At 42.3% G+C, this 15,828-nt stretch overlaps 1 protein-coding gene across 10 annotated transcripts in view; it reads left to right on the top strand.

The window, feature by feature from the left end:
* LOC141080387 (uncharacterized) overlaps window positions 1–15,828 on the top strand; it is a 382,167-nt gene that overhangs the window by 296,700 nt on the left and 69,639 nt on the right. For 9 of the 10 annotated variants that reach the window (XM_073565553.1, XM_073565554.1, XM_073565552.1 and 6 more), the window contains 4 exons: window positions 1,215–1,438; window positions 1,746–1,820; window positions 4,041–4,230; window positions 6,665–6,859. In XM_073565553.1, coding sequence (XP_073421654.1) covers window positions 1,215–1,438; window positions 1,746–1,820; window positions 4,041–4,230; window positions 6,665–6,859 — 684 coding nt within the window. Of the gene's footprint in view, window positions 1–1,214; window positions 1,439–1,745; window positions 1,821–4,040; window positions 4,231–6,664; window positions 6,860–13,370; window positions 13,513–15,828 lie in introns of those variants that run through there. The other variant, XM_073565560.1, reaches the window with a different exon arrangement.

Genomic DNA, 15,828 nt, shown 5'->3' with positions numbered 1-15,828 from the left:
AAATCACACCTGGAATCAATCTACTAAGAGGATAGTGACCCATTCAATGACCCATGTGGCCTTGATCATATTGTATCATGAGATTCCCGGACAGTGATCCAGGTAGGACACCAAAGAAATTCATTGATCATAAACTCATAAGCTGTAATGAGCCATCATATAAGGTAAATAAGACAGTGGTCTAACAGTCCTAACATGAATGTAATAACAAATAATAGAGACAGTGGTCAACTATTTTCAATGTGGTTAATGTTCTTAGACAGTGAAACATCCCTTCATCATCATATACTGTAACTCATTGTGTATATAGAGATCTAGACAAAGGAACGTTGTCACCCATACAGATGTTACGCCAAGTATGGACGGGAGCCAGGACACTTTGGTTCTTTGTTTTGGTCAATAAGGTTCAGACAAAAAAAGAGTGAATCACCCTATAGATTCCTATATTGGGCTAATGGGATCTGACATCCCATTCCCATAAAGCTCCCGCCCAGATAAAGGCAGTCCATGTCAAGCCCTGGATCAAAAGCCCTGCACTCTCCCTCGTTGCGCCCTACACGTTTCTTTCTCTTTGAGTATTTAAGGGACCATTCGCACCTATGACATTTGTAGAGAGACAGTTCTTTGTGCAAGAAAAAAATGTCTCAGTCCTTCCTTGCAGAGCTATCTCATCAACACTTGCAATCAGAAAGCGCTTTTTATCCAGGGCTAGTTTTTTTTTAACATTCTAGGACAAGTTTCTGTCATTATAAAAAACAGCGCCCATTTTAATTCTAAAAATGAGTATGATAAAATGAGTGTGATTTGCTTTTTAGAAGTAATTCGGAATGTATTTTTAATGAAATCTTCTTTGGTTATTTACATTTTTGTATTCCAAAAGAACAACCTCTAAAATGTTGTCTTCAAATCACTGATTATCATCTGCCCACATGATCATGAGAACAGCAGTGCATCGCTGCCTCATAAAGCAACGGAATAGGTGATAAGTTGTAATTATGGGACAACTGACGCTGCGGTTACTTTTATAGGGCCAGCCAAACTAAGAGTGCATAAAATATCAGCTGCTGTGCCCCTCTGGTAGATCCTATAACTCCACTCTACAAGTAGAGATCTCAGACAGGCCTGAAAAATATTGAGAAAAATACTGAAAATGACCAATAGGCCAATACAATGCTAGGCCTTGGCTCAGTAATTAACTGTACATCTTTTTGTAGGAAAAAGACTTGAAGAAGTGAAAAAGCACAACCAGGGAATCATTGACAACTACAACTCCATCTGTGAGAGGCTAAGACATATATTTGGACAACAGGATGTAGACCTCGACAAGATGGCAAAGCGATATATGCTGAACGACATGAAAATGTACTCACTTTTTACATATGTCAACGAACTGAATAATGAAGTGGAAGAGATTAAACAAGACATCAAATCTTCTGAGGTGAGAGTTGTCTGACCAGTGTCACCTCTTTCAGGAACACTATTGGGGGTTTTTCACTTTGTTTTTGTGTATGAGGGTGATCAATGAGTGGAACAGGCTGCCACGAGAGGTGGTGTGTTCTCCTTCAATGGAAGTCTTCAAACAGAGGCTGGACGGACATCTGTCTGAGATGGTTTAGTGAGTCTTGCATTGAGCAGGGGGTTGGACACGATGACCCAGGAGGTCCCTTCCAACTCTACCATTCTATGACTCTTCCTGCCATTGTGTGAATATCTACTCATTCTTCTTGTTTTTATTGTTCATCTAGGATGAAATTTTAAATTTGGAGTCTTGCAACAAAAACCTGTTGGATGAGCAACTCGTCAGGCAGAAGGAATTAGAGGTAAGAGATTGTTATTATGGAGGATTATTGGGGTCTCTTCCCTCCAACTAGACTGCTAGACTGCTCAGGGTCAGTACGGAACGGTATGGATATGCCGATATTTCAATATATGACGGGATCATGCTTTGTTTTTTCAGAAGGAACAGATATTGTGGCTTGTCTGTCACAGACCGCTCTTTGGATGGGTTTTAATAGCGCATTACCTTCCACCACTCATAGACCTACAAATGATTGCCCGATTTAAGCTTCATTATAGTGGTATTAGATCTGTATTAGAAAGCACCTTTGTATACTGACAGCTATTCCTTCCTGGTAGTGCCGCATCCAGCGCCCTATATACAGTCACGCTAGTCCATGCTGATGTCCACTGCTGATATACCAGCCCCGGGGCCGTTGATTGATGCAGATGATGGTTATTATAGCATCCACATCCTGCTGCAAGATTTTGCATTGTGCAACGTAGTAATCATACAGGGCAAAAATGTAGTTAAAATCCTGGGCCTGAATCATACACAAAATTGTATATCAAAGAGGGGGGGAGAGAAAATGCCAGACATTAATGCCGTCTAAATATATCCTCTAATAAATTATATAATTGGGGAATTAAAAACATATAAAAAGAAGGGACTAAAACAGAGGTGACATGGTAAAACATGTAAGGAAGTGGCTATCGCACTACACACAGCTCCATTCTGGCTTAGTAGATATTTGGATATTCAGCATCCCTATTTTTTCTGCTGTAGGTGTAACAGTGGTCAGAATAGTGAGCTCTGTATCACCCCGCCCACACCCATGATTGGCTGATCCTTTTGTACACTGTACATTGTCAGCAAGCTGCCAATCAGTGGTGAGGGCGGGATTACACAGATTAGCCTGACTGGCCTGCACATTACAGCTAGTCATCTAATGATAATCTCCTCCTGATAAAATACTGATTGTATCGAAACTACAGCCCACTGCTAAGTGACACATCCTTGGAATCAGTGTCTCAGCCCCCACATCATGATGCTCTCAGATTAAATAGAAAAAAAAACTGCTGACATATTCCATTAGCCCAGAAAAAGGTGCCATCTTCAAATTGTATTAGCGGAATAATTTCATAGGTGAAGTTTTCCTTCTAAGGTTTCTCCCAAGCCCTATTTGAATTATGTATTTCCAGATTAGATTACAAGGTTAAATGGAATCTGTCAGCAGATTTTTGCTACCTCATCTTTGTATCACTGTGTGTTGCAACTGCTGCATGCAGTAAACTATCAGTGTTCTTAGATGAAGCATATTGCAGAGCTCAGAAAGCTGCCCCCTGCCCACACCACAGCTTTCTGTGTACATTGACTATTGACAATGAGCTACTTATCAGAGGAGGGGTCGTGGTCAGACCAGGGCTCGCGTGCACTGTAGTCCAGGCATTGATAATCTCCTGATGATGATACCTTCATTGAATGAAAACAAAAGCACACAGCCCAATAAATGACACATAGCAAAAACCTGCTGACAGATTCCTTTTTCTAGATGGCAAGGACTGCCTTTACTTGAACGATGCACAGCATATGGTATGTGGTATCGGTCACCATATTGTGTATGACTAGTTTGCCCCATGGTCACTCATATTACTGTATACAACACATACATAACCATTAAATCACTTCAGATTCCAGTTTAAAATCATTACTGATTTTAATTGTGTCATTTGTTTAGAACAAAGTGACTTTTCAATGATCACTGGACGTAAACTCATCGAGCATCTGAAGGCTGGATTCCAAATCACCCAAAAATCCAAGTATAAAAATGAAATCACAATGATGCACTAAGCATCTGTGCTTGGTTTGAACAGTCATTTTGTGCTGACAGATGCTTCCTTTGAATGTTCCTTTTTTTGCATGATGATAATGGTATTTGCATTTAGAAATATTATTTTTGTTGCACATATATTAATTAGCATCTAAATCCTCTTCATTTTGGATTTATATTGGATGTCTTTACCTTCTTGTATACATAGAAGTAAAAATATATCAACCAAAGGTAAAAAAAAAAAAAAAAAGTCTCAACAGTCTTAACAAACCGCAATACTGCTTTTTTTCTTGGGAGTGGTTCAGACAATGACAACATGTGAAAAACTCTTCCTGCTATTCTAAAATCCAGGGATTTGTGACTCATGTTAGGAAGCTCATTTCTATTGATAAACCGACTCATATCTCTTCTTCTTATGTGAAATTCTTGCAGGAAAAATTGCAGAACATTTCTGAAACAACAGAAAAATATAAAATTAAATACAGCGAAATGAGTAGAGAACTTTTACTAATAACATCGGCCGCTGAGGATTTGGTGAACAATCTGGGTTGTGACATATCATCAATGGAGAAGAAGCTCGGATTTGAGAAATCCACATGTCAGGAGAAATTACAGTATTTCAGTAAGTATTGTGTAATATACGACCCTACTGAAGAAAGTGAGACGTTATAAAGGATTTGCTGAATCATTTGTCCCATATTATAGCAGAATCGGACGCAGACAGAAGAGGCCCAGGTGCAAGAACAACATGTGGGCCCTTCGCAGTCCAACATACAATTACATCTGCCTTGGAGGTGTGAGGGGTGCTAGGGCCATAGTCGTGGCTGACATAGATTGCTCAATCACGCCCTGGTCTCCCGTCACATGCATACAATGTCCTCTTTGCAATGTACCTTCTTTAATGCCTTCTGAACCACCAGGGTCTCCTCTGATCTGTGGTGGGTTCACTCCTGTCAGTACCATTCAAAGAGAGACAGAGTCCAGTTTAAACTTGTAACAAACACAATTTTACTTGAATCCATTCGCAGTACGTCCAGCTCAGGTACAGCAACATCACAGAGAACATCACAGTACGCATCTTTGTCTGTTCCTGTGATTTTCCCCACTTCTTCTAGAATGCTCCCAGGTCATACCGACTTGTCCGCTACCGCAGTGTTCCTTCTGTCCAGCTTAACTACCTTCAGGAGTTTCCCTGTCCATTTCACCCCAGACATAAGGGCATCAGCCCATGTAGTCAGCTGCCACATATTGGTGCTGCCCTGCATTCCTCTGCTGCTGGGGCCTTCGGGTCCCAAGCCCTGAACGACTGGGCTCCTAGCTTGAACGTTATGTGGTCCACTGTGTGGGCCGGGCTCTAAGGCCCTATTGGACTGTCTGGGCTCCCTGGTCCTACTGCCTAAAATGCTGCGAACTTGTTGGCTTACCCACAGTTGGCCCCTCCTAAGTTAACAGTTGCCTATCCTAAACTAAGTGTGCTAAAATGCCCCCACTAGTGGGCTAACTTAATTACTATGATTTCCCTGAACAATAATATACATATAGCAGCATTAAGTACATAACATTATTTTTCAAAGTAAGACATTCAGAACCGGGATGTGTTTAGGGCATAAACCGTTTCTGTGACCCCTTACAGAGGTAGAAGTGGGCCTCCTTTACCTCTTGGGCCCCTGAAAAGCTACTTCCTCAATGTTGCATTGGCTTTCTCCTGCATCATTAGAAATTAAAGGGAATCTGTCAGCAGGTTTTTGCTATTTAATCTCAAGACAGCTGGAGATAGAGGCTGAAACACAGAATTCAGGGATGTGTCACTTGTCAAAGTGCGTGCTGTAGTTTACTAACTGTGAAACATTTATCACTACAAGATTAATATTGCTGGACTACATTAGTCTGGCAACGCCCCCTCCCCCTGTGATAAGCAGCTCATTGTCTATAGAGAAAGCCTGGTGTGGGCGGGGTTAGCTTTCTCAGCTCTGCTTCATTCTAAATCTAAAAGCTCTGAATGTTTCAGAACAGCTGCACCCAGTAGTCTAAGTGATACATCGTTGGATTCAGCTTCTCTTTGCCTATATTATGCTGCTCTCAGATAAGGTAGCAAAAACCTGCTGCCATAGTCTCTTTAATTTTTGTTTGCATAGAATTGCAGAAACCATGCTGCCATTAAAAGTAAGGAAGCCAGTACTAAATCTTTCCTAGTGATGCAGTGGAAAGCCAGGGCAACATTTAGGAAGCAACTTGTCAGACGCAGCTCGTATGCCTGCTACTCGTGTACCGAGCGCTATGTACCTCCTCAACCTGAAACCGGGTTTACGTGAGAAAACTCCGACAATTTTTTTCTTACGTGACATCCGTGTGCAATACGTTTTTACAGCAGCAGCTATTAACCATTTATAGGACCATGTACAGTTTCCAATGTTAAAGAATTGCAATGTATCCATAAAAAAATGGATGTTTTACTGTGGCTTCATATGGGATCTGTTTATTTCTGCACACCCATAGACTTCAAAGGGTGAATCTGAATGAAATTAGTACATACTACTTTTTTTTTTCATACATGGATTCGGTCCATGAAAAAAAATCGCTACTGCTGTGCGGCGACAACTGAGCCGCATTTAACACACCGCACATTCGTAATAACCAAGGAATGGGGGTTTCAAATGAGTCATTCACCAGTCCATGCATCCATCAGCAAACATACAGCAGCAAGTATGACTATACGTACTAGCGCATGGCGGTACAGCCATGCGCGCTTTTTATAGCGTACGGGACCTACTGGAAATCTCCAGAACTCCCAGAGGAGCCAATAGAATTCAGAGCAGGACCTGAGCACCTGACTCCCGAACTCCAATAGGAGCTCGTCCCGTGAGCATGCTCAGACGGTGGTGTAAAGGACTTAGCCTCTGGAGATAAATGTGAGGATCTGGATCTCTGCAGAGGTATGGCAGAACTCAGAATCCTAACACTCTGGCTGTCAGCACATGATGGATGTTGCATTTATGACATCTAATTTTGATTTAAAAAAAAAGTGTGACTTGAATTTTTTTTTATGTTTTTCTTAGAAATTTTGGAAACGGAAATGGACAAACTAATACAGCTCCACAGTTATTGTGCATTACGTGATGTGGCTCCAGGGAGTCTTTCATCTACCACTATTAGCTCCACTTTGGTCGCGTCTAAGGTGTCTTGTATTTTGGGTCACAAGAAGATTTCTTTACCATCCATGCCAAAAACGATCAAAGTCACTGATGACACTGGTAAGTTTTATAGATTGCATTATAAGCAGTGCGTGGATTTTACTAATAATCATTGGCTGAATGATAAAGAATACATTTTATAAGTCTTTGAAACTTTGTAACAGAATAATTGAAAACAATGAAAAATAAACAAATATTGAAGACGCTCACAAAGAGGGGATACACATATCAGGAATGGCCCAAGCAAGGGATTTAAAATTCAGATTATAATAAACTCAATCCAAATTGTCCTGCTGTGAGGACCCCCATCAAATAGCTGAGCATTCACTTCCCCCCACAGCACCACCACAAAACAAATTACAAGGGTGTTTAGAATTTAAAAGCAGAAAATGTTGTTAAAAGTATTATTTATATTCAATGGCTAATTCCCTGTTGTTTCCGCGTCACCATTCCTGTGGTTTTCATCTGTCTTACTTTTTTGAACTGATGACTAGAGTTGAGCGAATATGTCCGGAATCGGTCGCCGAATCTGAATTTGCCATATTCGTGCCAGATTGGTGCCATATTCGTGCCAAATTTATGTTTGGTGATCGACTCCGAGCATATTCGGTCATTTCTACTCCCATTGACTCCATTGACGTTCAGCTGTGTTCAGCGAATATTACAAAAACCATATTTGTCGCCGATCATAAATGGAACTGAATTTTCAAAAATTCGCATAACTCTACTGATGACGTGCCAATATCTGGCCTCTGTAGTGTTTCTATGCACATGGATCTGGGACATCCTAAATGAGGCAGAGAAAGCTTCTACAATGCCTAATTATGACATTCTGTGACGTATTTATGTCATATATATGGTTTTGTAGAGGTAGATAGATTGGTTTAGTATGATTTCATTATTGTGTCCCGGATAGTGATGAGTGAACATGCTCCGATAAGGTGATAACTGAGGATGCTCGTGTGCTAACGGAGTCTCTTCAGCGTGCTCCAATAATATGCTCGAGTCCCCGCTGCTTCGTGTTTCGCGGCTGTTCGACAGCTGCAACACATGCAGGGATTATAAACAGGAAATCCTTGCATGTGTTGCGATTGTCAAACAGCGGCGAAACACGCAGCCGTGGGGACTCCAACATATTATTGGAGCATGCTGAAGAGACTCCGTTAGCACATGAGTATCCTCGGATATCACCTTATCCAAGCACGCTCACTCATCACTAGTGTCGGAGCTTGGAAAACCCAAATCATGGCAAAGAATTGTCTCTTAGTTCGGGCTCATTCAGGCGTCTTTCTGTGTTTTTCATGGTTAGAACTCATATCTAGTTTAGTCTATGGGGCTGTTCACATGCTTGATTTTTTTTGCCAGCCCAGTCTGTGAGCAAACTAGCGGAGAAATGTTTGATATTGATCCAAGTTTCAGATCAAAATCAGCAATAGAAGTCTAGCGCCCTCCACAGACTGCTAGATAAGAGGAGTTAGAAAAACTTTTACTTTCTCATCTGAGAACTTATGAAACTCGGACCAAAAAAAATGGACATCTGATTGAGCCCTTCTAAGATGACCGGCCCTTCTTGAACAACTATTCCATCTTCCTAAGTAGTAGTAAGCATTTGGCAGAATACTGACATGTTATAAACCCGCGGAGGAATATCACTGCGGTGTATCTGAAGCTGAACCAGTTATTAGGACAATGTTTTAATTTCGTCACTTGATGTCGGCAGGGCTTGAGCTTTCCTGGGCGCTCAGACTAATTAAATACAATTAAAGGGCTGTTTACACTCAACAATTACAAGAAAACAGGAAAATGATCACTTTAAGGCAACGTTCAGTATTTGGTCAGTATTTTCCATTAGTTTTTGTAAGTCAAAACCAGGAGCGGGTGATAAGTACAGAAGTGGTGATGGGTTTCTATTATACTTTTCCTCTGATTGTTCCACTTCTGATTTTATCTTACAAATACTGAGGTAAAATACTGACCAAATACTGAACGTGGCCTAAAGCTGGGACTACACAATAACTTTGGCTGGGACACGGTGGCATGGCCGTAGATTGCTATGTGCCTCTGCTACGTCACACTGTGATGACAATCTCTTTAGGGTCTGACTTTTTGCGGATTGCTTGTTGTGGTTGCTGTACCCACAATGTGACTCAATACACTTGTATTAACCTGCAATGTAGGAGCGGCCCATAGCAATCTTTGGCTGTATGACCTGTGTCACACTTTAATTTCCCTCTGTTGAGGCTTGGAGCTATAGCAGTCGGCTATCTTCATCTTTAGTGTTGCGGGAGGATGTCTTTGTTAAATTTCTGAGTCTGCTCAAGATCGGTGTTCCTCTTGTTCATCTATCCAAGCTGTCTTTAGTGGTAGTGGTGATCGACTAGTGTAACCCCTCATCATTCTCTAAGTAGGGCTTATCGTCAGGGTCAGGCAGGGATTAGGTTCCTGCTCAGCAATAGGTGCAGAACCTACAGTGGGGGAAATAAGTATTTGGTCCTTTACTGATTTTGTAAGTTTGTCCACTGTCAAAGACATGAACAGTCTATTTTAAGGGTAGGTTAATTTTAACTTTGAGAGATAGAATCCAGAAAAATAATATTGTAAAAAGTATATAAATTTATTTGCATTTTGCAATGAGAAATAAGTATTTGATCCCTCTGGCAAAGAAGACTTAATACTTGGTGGCAAAGAAACCTTGTTGGCAAGCACAGCAGTCAGACGTTTTTTGTAGCTGATGATGAGGTTTGCGTATGTGTCAGGAGTAATTTTGGTCCACTCCTCTTTGCAGATCGTCTCTAAATCATTAAGATTGTGAGGCTGTCACTTGCCAACTCCTAGCTTCAACTCCATCCATAAGTTTTCTATGGGATTAAGGTCTGGAGACTGGCTAGGCCACTCCATGACCTTAATGTGCTTCTTTTTGAGCCACTCCTTTGTTGCCTTGCCTGTATGTTTTGGGTTATTGTCTTGCTGGAAGACCGAGCCACGACCCATTTTTAATGTCCTAGCGGAGGGAAGGAGATTGTCACTTAGGATTTTACAGTACATGGATCCATCCATTCTCCCATTGATGTTGCCAAGTAGTCCTGTGCCCTTAGCAGAGAAACACCCCGAAAACATAATGTTTCCAGCTCTATGCTTGACAGTGGGGATGGTGTTCTTTGGGTCATAGGCAGCATTTCTCTTCCTCCCACACAGCGAGTTGAGTTAATGCCAAAGACCTCAATTTCTGTCTCATCTGACCACAGCACCTTCTCCCAATCACTCACAGAATCATCCAGCTGTTCATTGGCAAACTTCAGATAGGCCTGCACATGTTGCCTTCTTGAGCAGGAGAACCTTGCGGGCACTGCAGGATTTTAAACCTTAATGGCGTAACATGTTACCAATGGTTTTCTTGGAAACTGTGGTCCCAGCTGCCTTGAGATCATTAACATGTTCCCTCTTGTGTAGTTTTAGGCTGATCTCTCATCTTCCTTATGATCAAGGATACCCCACAAGATGAGATTTTGCATGGTGCCCCAGATTTCTTTCATTTACTTACTATTGCACCAACAGTTGTCTCATTTTCACCCAGTATCTTACTTAAGGTTTTGTAGTCCATTCCAGCTTTGTGCAGGTCTATGATCTTGTCCCTAACATCCTTATAAAGCTCTTTGGTCTTGCCCATGTTGTAGAGGTTAGAGTCTGACTGATTAATTGAGTCTGTGGACAGGAGTCTATTATAAAGGTGACTATGTCAGACAGCTGTCTTTAGTGCAGATAATGGCTTGATTAGAAGTGTCTACATGGCCTTTAGGAGTAGAACTCTTAATGGTTGGTAGGGGATCAAATACTTATTTCTCACTGCAAAATGCAAATGAGTTTATATAATTTATGCAATGTGAATTTCTGGATTTTATTTTTGATATTCTATCTTTCAATGTTAAAATTTACCTTCCCTTAAAATTATAGACTGCTCATGTCTTTGTCAGTGGGCAAACTTACAAAATCAGCAAGGGATCAAATACTTGTTTTCCCCACTGTATAGAGGGATGTTTAGGGCAGACAGGGTGACTTTAGATCTCACAGGAGTTATTTCAGTTCACCTCACTGTTTCTTTGCTGGCATGATGCAATCCGAGCACGGATTAGTCTCTGCAAACCTGGAGAATGTTCCAAAAAATGGGGAAATCCAGTTCAAAGGAAAAAATGATTTTTATTTTAACTTTAGTAAAATCATTAGTACAAAATGGCAGCTATGTACAAATAGGTATACCCATTGAAGGGAACTACCTTGGACTGAATTGCAGAGCACCTGGGTGCGCTTCGAACACACAAGTTCTTAGATTCGGGATGCCTAAGGGCCTCCACTTCCCCCTTCAATAGAGTTGGGCTCCCTTTTCCTCATACCTTCGTGTTGCACTTAGTCTTTCCTACACTGTGCGTGACATCAAAAGGTCCTCAATAGCTAGACATCATGCCGCAATCCAAAAAAATTCTGGAACAAATGAGAAACAAAGTAATTGAGATCAATCTGTCTGGAAAAGGTCATAAAGCAAATTGTGAAGCTAAAGCCATTATCCACAAATGGCAAAAAACTAGAACAGTGTTGAACCTTCCCAGGAGTGGACGGGCAACCAAAATTACCCCAAGAACAAAGTGATAACTCATCCTAAAGGTGTAAAAATACCCCACAACAACATCCAAAGAACTGCAGGCCTCACTTCCCTCTGTTAAGGTCAGTTTACATGACTTCACCATAACAAAGAGACTGGGCAAAAATAGCCTGCATTACAGAATTCAAAGACGAAAACCACTGCTAAGCAATAAGAACATAAAGTGTCATCTCAGTTTTGCCACAAAACAGCTTGATGATCCCCAAGACTTTTGGGATCTGTGGACTGATCTGTGGACTGATGAGACAAAGTTGAACTTTTTGGAATGTATATGTCCCATTATATCTGGTGCAGAAGTAATACAGCATTTCAGAAAAGGAACATCATACCAACAGTAAAATATGGTGGTGGTAGTGTGATGGTCCTTGTTTTGCTGCTTCAGGACCTGGAAGACTTGCTGTGCTAAATGGAACCATGAATTCTGCCATCTACCAAAAAATTCTGAAGATGATTTTCCGGTCATTTGTTCGTAACCTCAAACTGAAGCGCACTTGGGTTATGCAGCAGGACAATGATTCAAAACACACCAGCAAGTCTACCACTGAATGGCTTAAGAAAAACTAAATTAAGATTTTGGAGTGGCCTAGTCAAAGTCCTGACCTTAATCTGATTGGGATGCTGTGGCATAACCTTAAAAAGGCAGTTCATGCTCAAAAACCCTCCAATGTGGCTTAATTACAATAACTCTGCAAAGATGAGTGGGCTAAAATTCTCGCAAACGCTTGATTGCAGTTGCTGCTGCTAAAGGTGGCCTAAACAATTATTAGGTTTAGGGGGCAATCACTTTTTCACACAGGGTCCAGTAGGTTTGGATTTCTTTCTCCCTTAATAATAAGGACCTTCATTTAAAAACTGCAGTTTGTGATTACTTGTGTTATCTTTGTCTAATATTTAAATTTGTTTGGTGACCTGAAACATTTAAGTGTGACAAACATGGAAAAGAATAGAAAATCAAGAAGGGGGTTATCACTTTTTCCCATAAATGTACTTGTCTCCAGTGGAACCACAAGTCCCAGTAAGCTACGCATTCCTCGATGTGGCAGGTCTACAGTCACACAGGGTTCCAGCCTGATACTTCAGGATTTAATTGCTTAGGGATGCGAGGCAGAGTTCTTCTCCATGATGGGAAGCCAGGAGGAGGTGGGCAACCCTACAAAACGTGGCTGCTTTGCAGTTGTAGTGTAGCTCCAAGAGTCACTATACTCTCACATGGAGCTGCAGAACTATCAGTCTGCACTTGATGCTCTCTTTCTGGTTCACTGCTGTCTCTTTCCAGTAATGTATGACAGTCCTCATTTTCTCTGATACTCTCTCCTCCTATCAGACTCAGTTTCTTTACACCAGTCTCCCCCCACAGGGGTTACATTCATATAGGATTTATTGACGGTATTTCATATCCATTAGTTAAACTGCGGTAAGTAGAGTATTACCTTAGCATTTCAGGTGAAGACCCTTCAACAGACGTATAAGCTAAGTTCAATGCATATACAGCATATAGGCCTTAATACAGCTGGATCCTGGCTGTCCCTGTTTCAAGGAATCCCACCCCACAGCCTGGACCCCTTTGACCTTTATGCATTGAACATAGCCTTTACGTCTGATGAAGGTTCTTCACTCAAAACATTAACGTAATACTGTACTTACCGCAATGTATCCAATGGATATGAAATACTGACGGTAAATCCTACTTGAAGCCTTAATTGTGTAGTTCCTTCACTCTGTCTACAGGAGCTCAGTGGTTGGCTCCAAAGGAGCTATCACCCTTCTCAGTCTATCTCAATCTCACTGGGTTTGTCACCTACCTGTTTGGTTACTGCTCAGAATTATGATGACTAAAGAAGCAAGACGTTGGCTATGGAAATCATTGTATATTATTTACATTAATGATTGTTTTCTGTACATTTTTCATTTGCAAAGTTCTGGGATTTAAAGAACTACGGGAAAAAGTTCTGAATCAAGCGATATTCAGAGAAAAGAAGACCAAGACAAAGAGACAGATGCATAGCCTGAAAAATATGGCATGTGGAAACATCAAGAGGCAATAAATAAGTAATAAGATGCACAGCTTGAAAAATATGACATGTGTTAACATCAATAAATAAGTAATATTAAATACCTTTATTCATGTGTCCGTAATGTAAATCCTACATTTGTTCACTATAGCCCTGCATCCATCAGCAGATTGCTGACACTATTTACATGCAGCAGAAAAGGGAAGACATCGCTCCAATACCAATGTACACTGTGTGCAGAATTATTAGGCAAATGAGTATTTTGATCACATCATCCTTTTTATACATGTTGTCCTACTCCAAGCTATATAGGCTTGAAAGCCAACTGCCAGTTATGTAAATCAGGTGATTTGCATCTCTGTAATGAGGAGGGGTATGGTCTAATGACATCAACACCCTATATAAGGTGTGCTTAATTATTAGGCAACTTCCTTTCCTTTGGCAAGATGGGTCACAAGAGAGATTTGACGGACTCTGAAAAGTCAAAAATTTTGAGATGTCTTGCAGAGGGATGCAGCAGTCTTGAAATTGCCAAAGTTTTGAAGCGTGATCACCGAGCAATCAAGCGTTTCATGGTAAATATCCAACAGGGTCGCAAGAAGTGTGTTGATAAAAAAAGGCGCAAAATAACTGCCCATGAATTGAGGAAAATCAAGCGTGAAGCTGCCAAGATGCCATTTGCCACCAGTTTTGCCATATTTCAGAGCTGCAACATTACTGAAGTATCAAAAAGCACAAGGTGTGCCATACTCAGGGATATGGCCAAGGTAAGGAAGCCTGAAAAACGACCACCTTTGAACAAGAAACATAAGATATTTCTTGGCCCAGTCTTGACATTTTATCTTAAGACTGATTTCCAGGACGTCCTATCCTGACAGCACGATGGGTTGTCCTTTCATCCTTACATGGACAAGAAATGCACGAGAGGGTAAAGGTCCCCTCCCACATCCACACTCCAGTGTTTTTCCTGTCCCTGTAAGGACAGGCACGAGAGAAGAAGCGCGGCATCTAGCAAGCAAGAACTTACCTAGGGCCAGCAGAAGCGGGGTCCAAACGCCAGATCCTCTCGTCAGAGGGGCCGAGGCGGCACCCCCCTAAGGGGAGTTCTCCGCCAGGCGTCCCGTGGAGCGCTGCTCCGGGACTCGGAGCCGCTTCCCCTCAGTGGGGATCTCGACTCACGCCGCATTGTCCAGAGATGCTGGAGGTGTCGGTGGCCACGTCACTTCCGGGCGCCCGATGACAACTTCCGGCGGCGCCATGACAGTCGACATCAGCACGGCCGGACGCGGTGGAAAGGTGGCTCAGGACAAGGCAGGATAAAAGTGGGGAGGGGCGACCAGACAGATGCGCTGTAGTCCCTCCCCACCATGGAAAACGCAGCACAGCCCGAGCAGCCAGCGTCCGTAAGTAGGGCTCTGGAGTGGGGGGCTGTATATTCCAAAAGGCAGGAGCTTAATAAAACTCCTGTTCTTGTAGGAGAAGACGGCACCGGCAGCCACAGCATCGACCTCCAAGAGACCCAAATGCCCTATCTGTGCCAATAAATTACCAGGGTCATGGAAAAAACCCCTATGTGAGGAGTGCACCCTGAATATCATCAGGGGCGAACAGGCTTCTCTTTTTGCAGAAATACGCACAATGGTCAGAGAGGAGGTCCAGGCATCCGTCTCCAGACTGCTACCCGCTCTGTCTTCCAGCCAGCCCCAGGCTAAGAGGCCAAGATGGAAGTCCGATCAGTTATCGGACGAGGAGATCCCTGACACGGACTTGGAGGAGCAAGGCTAGATCACCTCTGAACCCCTGGAGATTGGGAAGAGATACCTCTTCTCCTCGGACAACACGAATGAGCTTCTCAGCGCCTTCAGAAGCACCATGCAAATTGAGGAGGCCCCAAAGACTAAATCCATCCAGGATGAGATGTTCGGAGGCCTGAGAGCGAGGATCCATCAGGTCTTCCCAGTTAACGATCATATCCGTTCGATGATTCTGGAGGAATGGGAGGACGCCGAGAAACGACTAGTCATACCTCGAGACTTTTAAACTTAGACTACCATTTAGCCAGGAGGACACTAACATTTGGGATGAGGTGCCTAAAATCGACACCCCGGTAGCCAGGGTGTCAAAGAAGACTTCAATTCCCTTTGAAGATTCCTCCAGCCTCAAGGAACCCATGGACAAGAAGGCCGATGTGCTCCTGAAAAGGGCTTGGGAGGCCTCTGCAGCGGTTATGAAGACAAACATAGCTGCCACATCGGTTGCCAGATCCATGCATCTATGGATCGACCACCTAGAACAACAATTGAAGGATAAAACCCCTAGAGGTGATATCTTAGAAGGCCTTCCCCTGTTAAAAATCGCGACCG

Source organism: Dendrobates tinctorius, unplaced genomic scaffold (genome assembly GCF_039654945.1).
Source record: "Dendrobates tinctorius isolate UK_male_01 unplaced genomic scaffold, ASM3965494v1 ptg000016l, whole genome shotgun sequence".
Classification (NCBI taxonomy): Eukaryota; Metazoa; Chordata; class Amphibia; order Anura; family Dendrobatidae; genus Dendrobates; species Dendrobates tinctorius.
The sequence above is the reverse complement of the archived record's forward strand: the minus strand, read 5'-3'. Positions and strand labels throughout refer to the sequence as shown.